At 52.9% G+C, this 19549-nt stretch overlaps 1 protein-coding gene and 1 long non-coding RNA gene across 2 annotated transcripts in view; one reads left to right on the top strand and one right to left on the bottom strand.

The window, feature by feature from the left end:
* LOC107179252 overlaps nt 1-19278 on the top strand; it is a 37601-nt gene extending 18323 nt beyond the window's left edge. Inside the window, exons 2-3 of the mRNA XM_042987758.1 lie at nt 3831-3975; nt 18779-19278. Of these exons, the coding sequence (XP_042843692.1) occupies nt 3831-3975; nt 18779-19278 (645 nt within the window). The remainder of the gene's footprint in view (nt 1-3830; nt 3976-18778) is intronic.
* LOC122239349 lies at nt 16869-18482 on the bottom strand. Its single transcript, XR_006218325.1, has 3 exons — nt 18407-18482; nt 17608-17811; nt 16869-17374 (listed from the first exon to the last, which is right to left on the bottom strand). It is a non-coding gene; the product is annotated as an uncharacterized LOC122239349 (long non-coding RNA).
* Nucleotides 19279-19549: the final 271 nt, after the last annotated feature.

Raw genomic sequence — 19549 nt, 5'->3', positions numbered from 1 at the left:
TTGGGTTCATTTATTTTGTCCGTCGATTTCTTGTTTTTAATTTCACTGGCTTCTGCTCTAATTCTTGCTTCTTTTCTTCTGTTTTCTCTGGATTCGCTCTCCTTTTTCTAGTTTCCTAAGGTGGAAAGTTACATAATTGATTTTATTTTTAACTTTTTTGAGGCTCCTCTGAACTGTTTTCCAGAGAGGCTATAACCAGTCTGCATTCCCACCAACAGAATGGGTTCCCCTTTCTCTGCATCCTTGCCAACATCTGTTGTCTCTCGTGTTGTTGATAGATAATTGATTTTAGATCTTTCTTCCTTTCCAGTATATGCATTTGATGTTATAAATTTCTCTTTAATCACTGCTTTCACTGCATCCCACGATTTGTGATAAACCGTGTTTAATTTTTATTTAGTTCAAAAATATTTTAAAATTTCCCTTGAGATTTCTTCTTTGACCCGTGTGTTACTTAGAAGCATGTTGTCTATTCTGCATGTATCTTGGGATTTTCCAAAACATTGATTTCTAGCTCAATTTCACCGTGGTCTGAGAGCAGGATTGCATGATTTATATTCTTTCCGATTTGTTAAGGTGCGTTTAATTTTTTTTTTTATTTGAGTGTAGATGGCACACCGTGTTCCATTAGTTTGAATCCACAGTGATTCGACAAGTTTATATACATCACGCTGTGACACTCGTTACAATATAGATGGACCCAGAGTGTGTTATGCTAAGTGAGATAAGTCAGTTAGAGAAAGACAAATACCATATGATTTCACTCATATGTGGAATTTCACGTGTGCTTTCCGGTCCGGAATGTGTTTGGGGAATGTTCCCTGTGAACCTGAGAAAACAAACGTGCATTCTGCTGTTGTCGCATGAAGGTGTCTACGGAGGTCAAATACGTCCATTCAGTGGGTGGTGGTGAAGGTCCGCTATGTCCTACTGTTTTCCTACCTCCTGGCTTTGTCCGTTTCTGGCGGAGGGTTGGTGGAGTCTTGAGCCGTCACCGTGGATTCAGCTGTTTCCCCCTGATATTCTCTCGGTTCCGCCTCAGGAAAAACTGGATGATTTGTTGTTAGGCACACGCATTTTAAGGATTGTTTTATCTCCTTGGAGAATTGGCTCCTTTATCCTTAAGTACTGCCTTTCGAGATCGCTGGTAACTTTCCTGACTTTGGAGTCTGCTCTGCTTTATTGATATAGCTACCCTTGTTTTCTTTTCATTAGTGTTAACGTAGTATGTTTCCCCCATCCGTTTACCTTAAATTGATACGTGTCTCTCTCTCCATGAAGGGGGTTTCTTGTAGAGAACACAGAGCTGGGTCCTGTTTTTTGATCCACCCTGACAATATTTTTTTACTTGGTGCACTTAGGCCGTGGACATTCAAAGTGATAAATATTAATATATTCCTTTTGTCTTGATGCCTTGATCTTTCCAAATGTTCAGAGACTCTTTGCTTTCTCAGGTGGGCAGAGAGAGGTAACTGACTTGCCATTATTGAGTTTTAAGCCGTTAAAAACTATGTGGATCCTTTTCAAATCTTTTACCTTTAGAAAAAGAGGACAAAAACTAATTTTTTTATAGTAGTTTGTCTTGTTAGATTAGATGTCTGTTTACCGGGGAGGGGTCGGGGGGAAGGGAGTTACAGCCACAGGCAGATTTTCAGTACGATCCCCCCCGGTGGGCTGAACGATGGCTTTTCCCTGCCCCTGGTAGGGTCTCAGCACCAGCCGGGCACCACGGCCGCGTGCGTGGTGGGTGTTAGCTGGTGATGCCCTAGCTCACCCACCCCCACCCCCACCTCACCCACCGAGCGCAGGCTCCGAAATGTGTTCCGAGCTCTGAGACCTCTCTCCTTCTTAGGAGTGTGCGGACCTCTCCCTTCTGACTATCCACGCCGGCCTTGCTGCTGCAGGTTGAGAGGTGGTGTTTTTCACTCTAGAGTTCTATTTTTTTAATGTGATTTATCGTCAAGTTAGCTAACATACAGTGTATACAGTGTGCTCTTGGCTTTGGGGGTAGGTCCCCCAGATTCATCACTAACATACAACACCCAGTGCTCATCCCGGCAGGTGCCCTCCTCCATGCCCACCACCCATCTTCCCCTCTCCCCGCCGCCATCAGCCCTCAGTTTGTTCTCTTTATTTAAGAGTCTCTTATGGTTTGCCTCCCTCCTTCCCTCTCTGTAATTATTTTTTCCCCTTCCCCTCCCCCGTGGTCTTCTGTTAAGTTTCTCAAGTTCCACATACGAGTGAAAACATATGGTATGTGTCTTTCTCTGCCTGACTTATCTCACTCAGCATAATACCCTCCAGTTCCATCCACGTTGCTGCAAATGGCCAGATTTCATTCTTCCTCGTTGCCAAGTAGTATTCTGTTGTGTACTTAAACCACATCTTCTTTATCCGTTCGTCAGTCCATGGACTTCTAGTTGGTGGTGGAGAGGCGAGCACAGTCATGCTGCAGGGAACATCTTCTCTGTGTTGGTTGGGGCGTCTCATTGAGCGGCAGACGACCCTCCCTTGATTCGGGCATCAGAGCCCGCTGCAGCCACAGCTCAGCTCTCCCTAATACCCGGTTAGTTCCGTGGAAAGGCTGGAGACGAGACATACAGACGCCGGCTGTGTGCCCAGCGCAGGGGCACGCCCGTGAGCAATCTGTGGGAGCAAGTGCACGTCTCTCCCAACCCCGCTTGTCTTTAAACCTGCTGTTGCCGGTGAGGTGTTTGCACTCCGCTGGGGACACTTCGCACCTGCTCCCAGGTGAACCTTCTCTTCGGATCCGCCTGCCAATTAGGGGACGATTGGAAATTTCCCCTAAACCAGGTGCGTTCTACGTAACTCACGTAAACCTAGTATTTGGTGGCACCTGCCATCCACTGATAGATTTCCTATCTTTCTCGTGTCTTTATGTAGTAGCGTATTCGAAAGTCAGGAGAATGGGACGGTGCGTGCTTGAGCTCCATTTTCATCTGGAACCAGGCCAGCAAAGCTCTTGACCAGGACAGTAACGTTATTTAAATGGTCCTTTTGGAGCCTCCTTTCTGCACCGTGCCCGTGCACGCAGACAAGTCCTCTGCTGCCGTCTCAGAAAACCTTGGACTAACCGTGCTTGCAGCTGGCTTGTGCCCGAACAGCTCCTGGGCTGGGGCAAAGCACCGTCCCCTGGTCAGAATCTCCTTGTGGTCCATGGTCGGGTCACTGTGTAAACTCTGATCTTTATGGTCCCGATCCCTCGTTCCTGTCTCCTTTGTCAGAATTTCTTCTTTGTTTGACTGTTTATGGTGTGCGGTACCTTTTGCCCCCCACTTGCTAACTTTGTGTGTGTTCTGGGTGTCCCAGTTAAGGATTCGGATTGCCGCTGTTTCAGCAGGAATCTAGTCTGAACATTACAGGGTGACAGGGTGGAAACTGCTGTGTTTCTACGCTGTAGCCATCCTTTCTCTTTCTCTTACTAACGGAACCCCAGTGTTGTTGAGAATGGCATTGTGCCTAGATCAAAGATTATTATTTTGTACCATTCTTGAAGCCAATATTTGTCAAAGAAAAACTTGCTGAGGCTTATTGAGAGGGTTTTACTTTCCTGATATAGATACCTTGCCTTCCTCCTTCTGGCCCTTCCTAATTCTCAGAACTCGGATGTGATGGCTGGAGCTGAAGCATTCATCTTGCAAATGTGAGGGAAAAATGAAGATCATTTCAGAGCCCCTGGTCCTGATGTCCTTGAGCCACCAAACCAGTGTCAGAGATCACCTAGCTCTAGACTTGTTGTTACAGAAGAGAAATGAACTCACCTCTTGTTTATGCTTCTCTTACTTTAGTTTTCTGTTATATTCAGCCAGACTCGCTTGCTGACGGACCCTGGCAGTGCGTTGTTTGGGATGTGTTCGGATGCAAGGAAACATGACGTCCACTCAGTTCTGTCCCAGATGCACCGAAGAATTCGAGACCGGAGCCCAGAATGGGGAGGGAGAGTTGACCGAGTAGGTAAGTACAGGGCACTTTCAAGAGGGAAAGCGGGTCACTGCTGAAGCAAGAGAGGCAATGGCCCTGTGAAGGTCCTGCCGCATCCTTTTAAGCTGCTTTCTGCACGTGTAAACTTGGCTTTGAGGGGCATGTTAGATTGACAGCTGGTGGTTATATAACATTTTGGCTTCTAAGCATGTGCCTACCTGTGAAGCCTTCTGTTATAATTGTATTTATTTATGTGTTGCATATTTGTGAGTTTCTAACGACCCTTTGCTGTGACCTTGAGGGCAAGGTGCACCTTTGTGCGCATTCTGAGCTCTCACAAGTCCCCTTGTGGCTCTTGAGCCCGCTCTGTGGCTAAGCCTTTGCTGTTCTGCCACCCGTAGAGGTGGCTCTGAAGGTGTGGCCGTTAACCCTCGGGGTGGCCGGCACCTGCTTTACCCCTCCCCGCTCACGCCTAACTGCCTAACATCCCCCCGCCCCTGCCAAGTGATTGGACCCCAAATCATCGGTAATTGGGGCGATGACCACTCTGGCTTCTTCATGCTGTCAGGGGGTGTTGTGGGGATTTCGGGCGCCCATCACTTGCCGACTATCGAGGAGATAAGGCGATGGCAGCTGGCCATGTCCGTTCAGGGGCTTCCGAAAGGGAAAGAGCTGTAGGCATCTGATGGTTGATACCCTTGGTTGAGGACCGAAAGGGAAAGAGCTGTAGGCATCTGATGGTTGATACCCTTGGTTGAGGACCGAAAGGGAAAGAGCTGTAGGCATCTGATGGTTGATACCCTTGGTTGAGGACCGAAAGGGAAAGAGCTGTAGGCATCTGATGGTTGATATCCTTGGTTGAGGACCAGATGGAAATTGATGGCCTGTAGCCTGGAGGTGACAAAAGATACCAACGTATTGATTAGTTGTGGTCCAGAGAGTAACAGTAAGAGAGCCACTAGAGTGAGGGAAATCGAGGGAGTAAGGGTGTAATTGTAGCGGAGGGACCAGCGAATTTTTATCTTACATGATAAGGAGCCTGCTGATAGGACAGACTTGAAGTGTGGCGCTCCAGAGCGCCAGCTGTCCGTCTCCGTGGGTCTTGGCTCCGCGTCTCTGTGCCTGGAGCCTTCATCCTCGGGTCAGGTCAGGTGCGCGTCTCCACCCTGCACCCTTCACCGTCCGGTCAGGTCAGGTGCGCGTCCGTGCATGGCAGGCAGTGAAATCTCCTAATAATGTCTCCAAGAGCAGAAAGCAGAAAGCGTCGCTCCCTCAGAAGGCGGGTCATTAACTAGGGCACCTCGACTGCGCACGCCCACGTGGAGATAAGCTGGAGACCGTCGTTACCGACTCCCAGACACCCGGCCCGCACCCCGCAGGCCACACTGACAGCTTAGCCTCTCGGAGCCTCCAACGTGTTTGGTTTTGGTTTTTCTTCTGGTAAAAGCAGGATACTAAGAATTGCATTACCGCGTCTCCCTGCTCAGAGGGCGAAATAATTCTGTACAAATGTATGTTGAATAAGTGGGGACAAAAACTGAAATCGAATAAGGGGGAGGCACTTCGGAAACTGGTAAACATTACGGAACTCAACCTATTAATCCAAAAGTTAATTCCGCAAACACTCATGACTAACCACTCTGGGCCAGTAGCTGGAGATAGAGTCAGGGGAGACCCCAGGTGTAAGCTGGGAGGAAAGACGGACACGTGAATAACTGTGTCACTTACAACGTGACAAGAGCAGGCCTGGATCTCCTTGTGATGCAGCTTCTAGAAGAGGGCGTTAGACGGTGCAAAGGGGTTTGAAGGGTATATTCATTACGATACCGTGGGCTGTAACCACGGCAGTGACGATGACAAAATCCAAGCTTTCAAGGACTTGACGTTACGAAAGAGTTCTTACTCATTTAAGCCAATCGCAGGTGCCCTTGGCTGTGGGAAAAGGAGTTGGCATGAGGCAGTGAGGAGACGGACAAGTTCTGCTTTATTGGTTTGGAGACCAATAAAGGCCCTGCATCTTCAACACGTTGTGCCTTCTCGCATCTCCACAGCCCATGGGGGAATAGGGAGATGTGGGGTGGCACTCATTTCTTTCCCTTGTATTTCACTGGTTAGGACCAGTCCCGTGGCCCCATCTAGGCCCTAGAGGGTCGTAAACACAGTTGCTGGCCAGGCCGACTTTCTCCAAACACGGCCGAAACCTACAGAAAGAAGGCATGAGTCTTTGATGGGCAGCAAGCCCACTGTACTCCAGAGGGCTTCCTGGAGGAGGTAGGCTTAGTGCAGAGTTTTGAAGGATGCATTGGAGTCAGAAACTCCAGATACTGACCTGCATTCCAGCCGGAGGGAGCTATTTGCGACAATAATCATGAGGAGATTTGTGAGAGATTTAGAATCATCTTTGTCCGTTGAAGAGCTTCCAGAAGTTTCATATTTGACCAGAGTGTTATGATCCGTCTGTGTGGGATGAAAACCTATAAACCCAGTTCTGGGTGAAGAGTGATGACTTCAGTTTTCTTGCTGGGAGACTCGTCTGGGTGTGGGGTTTGATCGTGAGTTATCTGAGGTCTGGACAGAGCCCGGTGGGTACTGGGCGTGCTCCATCCAGGGGCCCTGAGCGCAGTGAGCTGACCATGACCTTAGGGCCGGGAACGAGCCGGCCGAGTTGCAGCGGTGGATGGGTCTTGAGCAGCAGGGACAGCAGGTGGGGCGGGTCTGACCAAAGGGTCAGCGTAATGACTGGTCTCTGTGAACCTTGGCTTCTTCGTCTGCGAGACGTGGTTCACGTGGTTGTTGGGGAACAATAATGAGCAGACGAGGGGAGATCCAAACGGGTAAGTAATGTAGACAGAGACACTTGTAAGAGACTAGATGGTATGCATATTAGCCCATTAATTAACCTGCACTTCCCTTCCGTGGCGCTGGATGGATACTTGCTCTGGACAAGACGTTGAGCTAGAGGGTAATGAAGGGCAGTGAACACGAGGCGATGAGCGGGAGCATGTTTTCTGTAGGCCGGGGACCGTGCTCAGCCGAATGGCCCGGGAAAAGCATCCTTTTGAGAGGACCGGCTGGTGGCCATGTGACGATTGCGGCCCTGTGTTTTCCGAATCGCTCTTGAATTCGCTCCCTCCTCCCCAGTCCTAGAGGCATCCCCATAGTTCATACCCTCCTGTCTCTCTCGTGGAATAGATATTGCAGGAAAATCTCCGAAATGGTCATTTTGCCTCTAGCTCTGTTTGCTCATTGGTTCCTTCCTTCATTCAACACCTACTGAGCTGTACCACTCATGGGGCCTTGGGCGTGTGGCAGCGAATTCTGCCAAAGCGTCGGTCTCCCCACACGGCCGCTCTCTCCCACCGACACAAGAAAGCGGAACCCCTGGCATGGCACAACAACACCGTCCAGCCCCCGGACTCGACCCGTCTCCCCAGCCTCATGGCTTGGAGCCCCTTTCTCTGCGTGACAGTCTCCTCGTACTCTGCACACTCTTTGCTCTTGAAGTGCTGAAAAGGGCTCCAGGATCAAGACTGGGTATGAACTCTGGTTTGGAGAAGTCACTTAGGCTCAGTTAACTTACTTGTAAGTAGGAAATACAAACGGGCCTTGACCTCTAGCGTAAAAAGCCACTGACGTAGGAACGTAAGCTGATTAGCACCACATCCTAGATGAGTTGGTGTGTGTTTGGTCACAAGCAACAGAGAACCTGACCACAGAGTTTTAAACAAGTAAACAAGTCTTTAAACAAGTCTCTATACAGAGACTGAACGTAGTTTTTGATGTGGCTTCAGTGGCTCAAAGAGACAGGACTGCCTTTCTCGACCCTTCCCTCGTGCTGGTCACCTCATGCTCAGAGGGTGGCTGCGGTGGTCCCAGACTTCGCATCTACATCCCAGGTGGAGAGAAAGGGAGAGGGGCGGTGCCTGCCGGGTCCCTCCTGTTTCCATCAGGAAGGCACCGCTTGCCTGGACTGCACACGGCAGAATTCCCATTAGGTCATCTGGTCTGAAAGCGGATCACGCGGCCTTCTCCAGGCGCCAGGGCGGTCGGGGACTCGGAGAAGGTTGAAACAAGTGGAGATCGGGGGTGGGCTCGCTGTACTCCGAACGCATCTGGAGGTCCGCCGACGGAGGAGAAGAGGCCAGCGTTGCCTGGAGTGACTGAGCGGTGTCGGCAGACCTTTTCCCCCCGAATCGCTCCCGCGTGCGGACGAACGCCCCGAGCGTTTGCAGGTGGTGAGTCGTGAGGGCTCCGCACCGTCCGCCAGCTTTGTCTCGTGTTGTGTTCTTTCTTCAACCTCGGCGTAACTCCTCAAGGACACGCAGAGACCCACGAACTGGCCGCCCCGGGACTAAACCGCCCCTCTGCCGACCTCTGTTGTCTTCACTTTGTCATTATTCCAGGCGAGGGGGCCCCGGTTCTGCCGGGCTCATGTGGTGGCCACGCGCGCTGCACAGAGGGTCGCGTCCAAACCTCGGAACCCTTCCGTCACCTGACACGCGTGCGAGTGCAGGGCACTGAGTGAGTGTGCCCTGGCGAACGGTAGAGCGAGGTCGCACGCACCGAAGGTGATGTGACCGCAGAGCCTGTGCGCCTGGTGGGGACCCACACCCAGCTGGACGCCTCTGTGTGAAGGCCAGCCTGTTCGGGGCCTCCGGGGGTCCCGTCCCCGTCCCCACGGCCTCCGGGCTCAGAGTCTAGCCTCCCCTGACTCTGTGGCAGCTGCCCCTGGATGCACTCCTTCCAGCCTTACGTGGGCACCTCCTGGGGTCCCCTGGTGAAGCCGAGGCGTGACGTCCAGGGACCCTCTGGGCACACACATGCAGCCGGGAAGCGGGAGGAGTGGATGCCTCCCGGGGCAGACCCCCCAGCCAGCGGGGGCCGCAGCCCCGGGCCACCTCCTGCACACTTCCTCCCTGCAGGCGGAGGTCCAGACTCTCGGTCGCCGGACGAGGCGACCTTGTGGGAGGCGGTCTCGTGAGGTCCAGCAGTCAGTCTTCCTTCATACCGGGCAGTGGCCAGCTCGGCAAAGGCCCCCACAGGCCATGGCGGCCCTTTCCTCTCTGCCTCATCCCTCTGTTTCCCCACGCCTTCTTCCTCGATCACCAAGCGTTAGCACATAAATGTTCATAATTTCAGCTCGGCTTTCCGCGCGGCCCAGGCTGAGGCCGTGCGTGACGCTATTCCACTATTTAGGATGATTTCCTTTGTCTAGAAACGTCCCCGCGGTGAGAGTCCTGAGTCGGAACATAGACGTATTCTCACAGCTTTGAGAACTTTATCACAGACTGCGAATCAGCCCACCCCCGGCCCTCGGCTGACACCACGGAGGAGTGTCTCCATGTCTCTGAGTCAGACTGTCCTTCCTCATCACGGAGCCAGGAGTGGAGCCAAGGCCCTGCCGGCAGTGAGTACAGACAGAGAAGGCTGCGGACAGGAATGCGTGTGGCCACGACATTTCTACAGCCGGAGCCGCTGCGGTGTTGACAGATGGGGACGCGTGGGCTTCGCCGAAAGGGACGTTCGCCACTTGGGTGCACGTTTCCAAGGGAAAGAAAACCCAGGCACACGGCCTTTACGGGGTGCGGCCCCTGTAATTGCCCTAATTGCCTGTGAGCTAATTAGGGACCAGTACGTGGCCAGGAGTGAGATTCTCATCCCTCAAAGTGTGCGCTTCCAGCGAGGGGCTCACCATCTGTGCGTCACAAGGTGAGCGTTCCCTGCTGACTTCCTCTCCTCGAGTGCGCGCTGGGCTCACCCCGGGGCCGCCGCACTCAGGAGTCATCGGGCAGAGCCCAGAGAAGCCAGGAAGAGGGCGCAGGCTGCCGGAGCCCATGGACGGGTCTGCAGTCGAGCGCACCCCAGAAACGAGTCTTTGGGGGGAGATGGAATTCGGACGGCTCTTCGCAAGAGCTGCTTTTGAGTCTGCTCGTCACAGTCACAGGCTTTCCGGAAGAACCCAGACACCTCCCTGAGTCAGAAGGCCGTTGTCCGGGCCCTGAGAAGAGCCCAGGGGAGCCTTCCGGTTGCCCGGGTGGGCCCGCCATGTGAGTGGAACACTAGACATGACGGCACAGGTGGGGGTCCCCGTGGCCACGAGCCGCTTGGTTCCTCTCTGCTTCTCCGTGGACTTTCACCCTGCGTGTCTGAGGTTTCTCCGGTGTCCCCAGCGGACGGAACCTTCCGTCCTCAACCTTCTCGCTTCATGCCAGGGTCGTGCTGTGTTCTCACCTTCCCCAAGAAGTGAGTGAGAGGAGACGGAAAGGTGGCCTCCTTCGCTGGTCAGCTCTGACCGCAGACGGGGGGCTGCAGGACCGGAGGTGCCTGGGGCGGGTTGTGGCCCCGGATGGACGTGGTGCCCATGGCCCGAGCCGCTGGCCGTGCCAGTCTGCGGCGTCTTGACGTGTGAATTACAGAGGTTACTAGGCTGCACGGTCTGCGGGGTGGGGTGGGGCGGGGGTCGAGTTCCTCGTTCTCCTCACTGACTGTGTGCTCTGGTCCTTTCCCTCCTCCTGCGGCCGGAAGGTTAAGATCCAGAAGGAACAGGAGCTCTCTGTCCCTGCCATGTTGGTGGCTCTTCGCGGGCGTCCCTGCTCAACAACATGTTTACTTTACCCTGAACTTGGCCTCACGACAGCGCATATACCTGATAACCACGCCAGCTGAGGTTGGATTCCTGTCCCCCCAGGATCAAATGTCCCCAAGTCCCTTCTGCTAACTGCCTGGAAGCCAGTTGTTTCCGAGTAGGTTGACATCAGAATTGAAATCGGTTTGCTCTGATCATTTGCTGAGCAAACCCCCTCCCTGTCCGCCTCCAGCTGCGAAATCCAGCCACGAGCCCCCTGCATTCGCCTTCCCTGGCTGGATAACAAATCAGCACGAACTTAGCAGCTTGAAGCAACGCTTCGTCTCCGTTCGTCATCTGACGGGCTCATAGTTTGAAACCCAGGCAAGGTCAGCCGCTCGTCTGGCGGAAATCTCGGTGCCTGCGGCCTGTGCTCTGACCTGGAGGTTCTGGCCGTAAGTCCACTCCCAGGCTCTTGGGGTTGCTGGCAGAATTCAGTCCTGAGTGGTTGTATGACTGAGGTCCTGCTTGCCTGCTGACTGTTCGCTGGAGTTCTCAGCTTCTAGAAGCTTCCCCTGTCCCCCGACTTGTGGCCCCTTTGTCTATAAAGGCTGCAGCGATGCCACAAATCCTTCTCGTGCTCCAGACCTCTTGGACTTTCCCCTCTACCTCCAGAAGAGTTAATACCAACTCTTCTCAGACTCTTCCAAAAATAGAAGAGGAGAGAAAACTCTTCCAAAGTAATTTCCCAGGCCAACCTTGTCTTTATACCCAAACCAGACAAGGATGCCACAAGGAAAGAAAACACCATACATATACCCTACACAAAAATAAAGTAAAAATGGATCAAAGACTTGAATGTGAGACCCGAAGCCGTAAAACTCTCAGGAGAGAACATCAGTGGCAGAGCTCCTTGACATTGGTCTTGGTGATGATTTATTTGACTTGATTTGACACCAAAAGCAAAGACAACAAAAGTAAAGATAACTCAGTGGGACCACCTCAAACCAAGCAGCTTCTGCATCAACAAAACGAAAAGGCAGTTTATGGAATGAGAGAAGATATTTGCAAATCACGTATCTGATAAGGGGTTAGTCTCCAAAATACATAAAGAGCTCGTACAACTCGATAGCAAAACGAAACCCCAAACAATCCAACTAAAAAATGGACGGAGGCCTGGAACAGACACTTCTCCAAAGCAGACATCCAGAGGCCAACCGACACGTGAGAAGACGCCCAACACCACTCATCATCAGAGAAATACACGTCAGAACTACAAAGAGTTACCACCTCCCATTTGTCAGAACGGCTAGAATCAAAAACACAAGAAACAAGTGTTGGCCAGAATGTGGAGAGAAGGGAACCCTCTTGCGCTGTTGCTGGGCATGCGCACTGGTGCAGCCGCTCTGGAAGACAGTGTGGAGGCTCCTCAGAAATAGAACTAGAAATAGTTCTAGTATTCAGAAATATTCAGAAATAGAAATAGGGTGAAATAGAACTACCCTACGACCCAGCAGTTGCCCTGTTGTGTACTTATCTGAAGAAGGCAAAAATAGTAACTCAAAAAGATATCTGCCCCCCCCCAATGTTCACAGAAACATCATTTACAATACACAAGACATGGAAAGAACCTGAACACTGACTGACAGCTGAATGGATGAAGACGATGTGAGACAGATGCCATATGATCTCACTCATGGGTGGAATCTAAAAACAACGCCACACAAAAACAAAAAAACTGAACTCAAATATGAGTGGAATAGATGTGGAATTTAGGAACCACATGTGAAGTAACCGCTTGAGCTAAAGCCGACCCTAAATGTGGAATTTAAAACAAACAAACAAACCAACAAACAAACAAACCGTAGATACAAGCTCACAGATACAGAGGACAGACAGGTGGTGGCCAGAGGCAGGGGGCGGGCATGGGCGAAATGGGTGAAGGTGGTCAGAAGGTACAAGCTTGTCGTTATAAGATAACTAAGTCCCGGGACGTAGCATACAGCATGGTGACCGTAGTTAACAATACTATGTTGCATATTTGAAAGTTGCTGAGAAAGTGGATCTTAAAAACGTTCTCGTCGCAGGGAACAAGTTCTGTAGCTACGTATGGTGATGGGTGTTGACCAAACACCGTGGTGATCGTTTCGCCGTATATACAAATACCGGATGGTTCGGTTGTACGCCTGAAACTAACATGGTGTCATGTGTCAGTTCCACGTCAGCAGAAAAGTGTACATTCTACTGGGGACCAGTGTCCCTGCCACGTCATAGGGACTGTTTGCGGTAAAGGTGGGCACAGCGTGTATGGGTGGCAATGATCAAGGATGACCGATTCTGCTTGGGGCAGTGGTGGGGAGGTGACCCCGGGGGAGAAGTTTGCCGAGAATTTGGATTTCTGGCTGGATACCCGCTGATGGACTTCCGCCTGTCCGAATACTACTTGGCAAGTTCCTTTTCCTCCGAGAATCTCGCTTCCTCGTCAGTGTTGCGAGAAGCCTGTCTCACGTCTCTTGCCGTTGGAACTTGAGGTGCTGGGAGCGTGCGTGTGAGTGGGCAGGATGGTCGTGCGGACGACTGGGGATAACGGGGTAGGATCGTCTCTAGGGTCGTGTCTTGCCTGCCTGCTTTCACTGGCACCTGGGTTCCTCTGCCCTGCCCAGAGGGAGGCCAGAGGTGAGATCTAGACACCAAGCAGGGCCCAACACAGACGGAATTCGAGCTGGCGTGGGCAACAAGGCCACGTGACGAGGGCTTCCGTGCTCCTAATCCAGGGGCACACGTATTCTTCCCGAAACCCTGCGGGCTCCGCTCTCCTCCCTCCAGCTCGGAGCCCCAGACGTCACATGTGCAGCAACATCCAGAAGGGGAAACCCCTGTGCTTTCTTTCTCAGAGCCATGGGCCCCCGGGGTTGGTCAACCGGAGGGTGGGGGAGGACCCTGTGTACAGGGCATCACCCCGGGGTCCCCACGCATTCGTCGGTAAGAGCACGGAGCGCCAGGACTGACTGGGACTGGTCTACACACGGGGGAGTGGTGAAGACTCCCGGCCCCTCCCCTCGGGACACAGGGCACTGGGCCTGGGGAGCAGCGGTCAAGCCCGCTTTGCTGGGGCACCGGTGACAGTCACTGTTTCGTGGCTCTCTGGGTACCAGAGTGGGGCGTGTGGGAGGGCCCTGCAGAGGCACAGGTCAGCCCAGGGCAGTGATGATGGTGACACTAGGGACATCGAGTCCGTCGGTCAGCGTCTGAAAGCCGCCCAGCAGTGAGTACGTGCAGCTCAGAGGCCACGTGAGCAAATCCCGTATAAACGGGCTGTGCCCTTGGAATAAAACATAGGTATGTGATGCTCACTTAAAAATGTCTTGTCTCTTTAAATCAAACCTGCCTTTTTTTCCAGGCAAAATAAACAAATCGAGTGCAAGGCTCCGTTCCGCAGGCTGGGGCTCGGCGCCCCTGGCGCAGCCTCGTTCCGGAGGTGCAGGAATTCATAATTGGCGTCCCCTTGTCACCAAGGCACCTTAATGGCATTTTAGAAATTATTTGTGGTGCAAGCAACGTTGATGGAAACCAGACTGGAAAAAAGTTAAGCCGTGCTCCAACCATATAACGAATCAGCTGTTCTTGGTTGTTGACGTTTTGTCCGAGCTGTTGCCTGTGTGCACACAGAATCCAATCGCAGGACTGCCCTTGTGGTATTGGCACACTGTGAGTGTATTCTCTGTCTATTGTGCTTTTTTTTAAATGTTTATTTTTGAGACAGAGAGAGATAGAGCATGAGCGGAGGAGGGGGGAGAGAGAGAGGGACGCACAGAATCTGAAGCAGGCTCCAGGCTCCGAGCCATCAGCCCAGAGCCCGACGCGGGGCTCGAACTCACGGACTGTGAGATCATGACCTGAGCTGAAGTCGGATGCTTTAACTGACTGAGCCACCCAGGCGCCCCTCTATTGTGCTTTTTAAGGGCTGTCGGGTTTCTTTCTTTTTAAGTGTATTTATTTCGAGAGGGAGACGGCGAGCAGGGGAGGGGCAGAACGAGGAGAGAGAATCCCAAGCGGGCTCCACACTGTCAGCACAGAGCCCAGCCCGGTGCTCGAACCCACGAACCCCGAGATCATGACCTGAGCCGAAATCAAGAGTGGGACGCTTACCCAGCTGAGCCACCCAGGCGCCCCCAGTGGCTTTGGGCTTTCTGCCCTCGATCTCCCCTCCCCTACCCAGATCTGGAATCGATTTGAGGTCAAGTTTCCCCTGCTCTTGCTTTGCTTTTGGGTAAGGGGTTGCCGCCGTTAGGCGAAGGAAGGCAGGCTGTCGGGACGCAGCAGGAATTGTGCGTCTCCAGGGAAGGCCGCCTTCTTCTGCAGAATTTGTTCCCCTTAATGATCTCGCTGCTTTCATTGTCCAAACATTTTCCTGACTCTCTTATCTGAGAGCCCGGGAATTGTGCGGTCTGGAGACAGAGGCAGAGTGAAGCCTCATTAGAGCTTTGTCTTCAAATAGGGCAGCACAGACCCAGGGTGCGGAGGTAAGCCCCGGGCAGCGCGGGGTCACCGTGGCCCCGCGGCCCGGCCTTGCCCTCCCTCCCGGTAGGACGCGGGTGCTGTGTCCTCACGCTCCTTTACCCTGAGCTCAGACGGAGACTCGGGGCCGCGGTCCTCGGGCCGTGAGCGGCCAGCAGCAGCTGCGGTCCACGTGCTGTGTCCGGGTCGGGGGCAGAAGTGCAGGGAGCCTGCAGGGGAGCGTGTTGTGACTTCCCTCCGCGGCCCAGCCGCCGGAGGCTCCCAGAGGCCGAGCCCTGGGGAGACCTGGGGGAAGATGTGAATTCCAGCAGGTGTGAGCCGATTCACCTGTGGGATGTCCCGGGAGGGACCGAGGGCAGCACAGCCCTGGGGAACTGACACCAGCAGCTCGTCACCTTGAACGCGGTGGGACCCGCGGCCTCCTCCGGATGAAGGAGACCTTCCTAAGGGCTCCTGTTCCTGTCTCTCCCACAGCCCCCACAGCAGGGCTCCCCCGTCTCAGGGCTGCGGCCCTCCTCACAGCACATCACTGCTGCCTGGAACCACCGTGGCCCCGAGCAGGTCGAGGCTCACTCCGGTCCTATGGGTGGGGCCGAGGTGTATGTGTGAGCTGTCTGCGGCCGCCCAGGCATGAGGATGTCTGGGCTGTCCTTGCCGTCATTGTCACAATGAAGGACAGATGAAGCTTGCTTGCAAGAATGATCGTGTTTTATTTTATTTTTTTCGATGGAACGAGAGAAGATATTTGCAAACGACATATCGGATAAAGGATTAGTATCCAACATCGATAAAGAACTTATCAAACTCAACATCTAAAAAAACCAAATAATCCAGTGAAGAAATGGGCGAAAGACATGAATAGACACTTCTCCAAGGAAGACATCCAGATGGCCAACCGACCCATGAAAAACTGCTCAACTTCACTCATCATCAGGGAAATACAAGTCAAAACCACAAGGAGATACCGCCTCACGACCCTGTCAGAATGGCGAACATTAACAACTCAGTCAACCACAGATGTTGGCGAGGATGTGGAGAAAGAGGATCTCTTTTGCACTGTTGGTGGGAATGCAAGCTGGTGCAGCCACTCTGGAAAACAGTATGGAGGTTCCTCAAAAAACTAAAAATAGAAGTACCCTACGACCCAGCAATTGCACGACTAGGCATTTATCCACGGGATACAGGTGTGCTGTTTCGAAGGGACACACGCACCCCCGTGTTTATAGCAGCACTATCGACAATAGCCAAAGTATGGAAAGAGCCCAGATGTCCATCGATGGATGAATGGATAAAGAAGATGTGGTGTATATATATATATATACAATGGAGTATTACTCGGCAATCAAAAAGAATGAAATCTTTCCATTTGCAACTATGTGGATGGAACTGGAGGGTATTATGCTAAGCAAAATTAGTCAGAGAAAGACAAAAATCATACGACTTCACTCCTATGAGGACTTTGAGAGACAAAAAAAGATGAACATAAGGGAAGGGAAACAAAAATAAAAACAGGGAGGGGGACAAAACAGAAGAGACTCATAAATACGGAGAACAAACTGAGGGTTGCTGAAGGGGTGCTGGGAAGGGGGATGGGCTAGTCAGGTGATGGGCACTGAGGAGGGCACCTGTTGGGATGAGCACTGGGTGTTTTATGGATGTGATGAGTCACCGATTCTGCTCTCGAAGCCAGGACGACACTGTATGCTAACTACCTTGAGAATAAAAAACATTTACAGTTAGTTTATTTATTTATTGGTAGAATCCCAAGGAGACCCTGTTGTCAGCACAGAGCCCGATGCAGGGCTCGAACTCACGAACTCACAAGACCATGGCCTCAGCCCAAATCAGGAGTCGGTCACTTAACGCGACGAAGCCACCCAGGCACCCTGAGAATGACCATGTTTTAACGTTTACAGACGAAACTCGAGCACGGAAACGTCCTATACGCAGCTGCCCCAAGGGCCGATTGCGGGAGGAGCTGGGGGTCTGCTGATGGGCTGCGGGTGGGATGCACCTTCTCGTCCCATCACCATGTACGGTGACTGCTGCCTGCTCTGGAGGGGACGTTGAGGCTCCTGCCTCCGAGGCCTCTGGGACGAGGAGGTGGCTCTGACTCCTCCTGAGCTAGGCCCTGGCCTGGCCCCGCGTTCTGGCCTCCCTTGTTGAGTGATCCCTTGTGTCACAGGGCTGGCCTCTGGGAGGGCCCGCCCAGGCAGCCGCAGCGGGGGCCTCGGTGCCCCGTCATCTTCTCGCCTGCCGTCTCTACGGCAGGCCTCCTCCTCCCCTTCCCCCTCGTTCCTTCTGGAGTCAGGACCCTCCCAGCTGTCGACGACAGGACCCCACTCAGTTCTGTGAAAAGAATCAGGTACGTTCACATCTCACTTAACAGGAACGTGCCCTCACTGTCGAGCCTCGTCTCCTGACCGCTTCATCCTGCGAGCCTGAAGCTCGGTCCCCATTAAACGGCCAGCCCCTGTCCCCCCGCCACCTCCTTTCTGGCCTCGGCCCCCCATCTTCCCACCTGGGAACCCCGCGGGGGCGAGAGAACGGCTCTCCCGAGGCCGTATGTTAATCCCCTGTACCTGGGGTGAGGGGCCCGCCTGCGAGAGCAGCACAGCAGACCGGCAGACAAAGCTCTGTTCCTGATGACGCCCTTGACCTGCTCACCAGAACTGGGTCTCACGACCTCCAGACGTGCCCTTCACTGCCCCGGCCTCTGTCTGTGTCACTGCTTCCAGGGAGCACATGATACCTGCCGTAGGGCGTAAACGCGATAAAACCTCACCCTAGGAAAGAAGACGGGAAACAACAGGCGGTGATCGCTAGTCCTGCCACACAGGAAGACGCAATTTCCTCCTCGGACAGTGGAGTCGTTCATCAATCAATCATATTGGCCACCCTTCATTTTGTTCTCTGTGAAGAGCTCTCCTGTCCACTGAGGAACAGATTCAGCTGCTGTGCTTTTTTTTTTTTTTTTTTTGGCCTGGAATGCAGATGTGATGGCTGGGGTTGCGGCAGTTATTTTGGGTTCATGAGGAATGGCCAAGAACATCTGAGACTTTTAGCCCTCGGATCTTAAAGCTACTGGATCAGTGTCACCAAACCATCTACCTCCAGCCTTCTTGTTATATAAGGAAAAACATTAAATAAATACTAAGTTTCCTCTGGATCTGTGCTTCATCTTTTTTTATTTCTGCCTCTGAGCCACAGGCCTTGATGTTTTGCGTTCTAGTTTCCCTCAGATGTGGCCTTGTGTCAACATGAAGCTCAGAACATGAAGCTCTTCAACATGAAGAACAGACCCGGGAACTCCATCCCCTGAATGGGACCCCCCCCCCCCATCAGTATCTGTCTCCGGCTCCGCCCAGGGCCCAGTCTTACCCTCCGCCGTGTTTCCTCTTCACTCCCAGGAAGCTTGTGATACCTTTATCTTGGGGTGGAGAATTTGGATTTGTCAGAAGAACCTTTCTAGACACAGCCGGGCCCATAAAATGCCCAACAGTGGTTTCAGAACCAAGTATGAAAAGTCGCACTTAAGTTCCACTTAAACAGAAACGCATTTTTCATTCATAGCCAAATTAAAAGGCTTCGGGATCTGTGAGTAATCTTGGGCTGCTCTTTCCCCCCCCCCCCCCCTTAACTGTCAGTCTCCTAATTTAACCATCTGGAATTCTTTTTAAAGTGCCATCCTATTCAGCATTTGGAAACGAGGGGCCCGGCTCTAAATGGAAAAAAATCTACATTTCATTGCAGAGGGAGAACTCGACGCCAATGTCCTATTCGACAGAGACCGCAGCAACCTGTATGCCTCGCGGACGGCAGAGGGGAGCTTCGGAAAATTCATTCCACGTGTGACGGGAGACCCCCAACTGGGGGAATGGACGCGAGAACTGGAAGATGCACTCCCCGAAGACCCGGGCGCCTGCTGCTGTCTCCCTCTGACGTCCGTGGCACGAGGCTTTGTCACGTGCGGCCACGGCCTGGCTGACACGGAGCGCCAGTGCCCAGACGCTGCGAAGGTACTTGTCGTCTCCCTGCGGCTCCAGTGCGACCGTCTGTCCTGTCTTTTCATTTCCTGCATCAGCACCCCCCGCCCCGACCCACTGCCCCCGGCGGGTCTGGGCTGCCTCTCCCCGTGTCCTCACAAGCACCAGGGGAGGCGATGGTTAGTGCAGCTGATGGGTGACCAACTCCGGTGGGGCGCAGACCTGACCTTCCTGACCCCTGGTCGTGGGGCAGGACCCGACAGCTAGTTCTGGCCCGTGAGCGGGAGTGAGTACGTCGTTCCTGGGTTGGGGCATCGAATAGCCTGTGTGTGACTTTCTAGAATCCCCCACTGAAGTAATTATGGAAGCAGAAGTGAATTTGGAGCCCCCCCATAGGCTCAGACCCCCGAGTGGCTGGAGGGACCAGAATGGCCCTGCCCACCTGCAAAGTCATGGAGCAGGAGGGACAAATATGTCCGTTTTGAGCCTGAGGTTGGTAAGCCACGGCCTGCAGTCCAAATCTGGCTCGCTACCTGTT

Source organism: Panthera tigris, chromosome B3, assembly GCF_018350195.1.
Source record: "Panthera tigris isolate Pti1 chromosome B3, P.tigris_Pti1_mat1.1, whole genome shotgun sequence".
Classification (NCBI taxonomy): Eukaryota; Metazoa; Chordata; class Mammalia; order Carnivora; family Felidae; genus Panthera; species Panthera tigris.
This window is presented reverse-complemented; position numbering and strand designations above follow the sequence as displayed.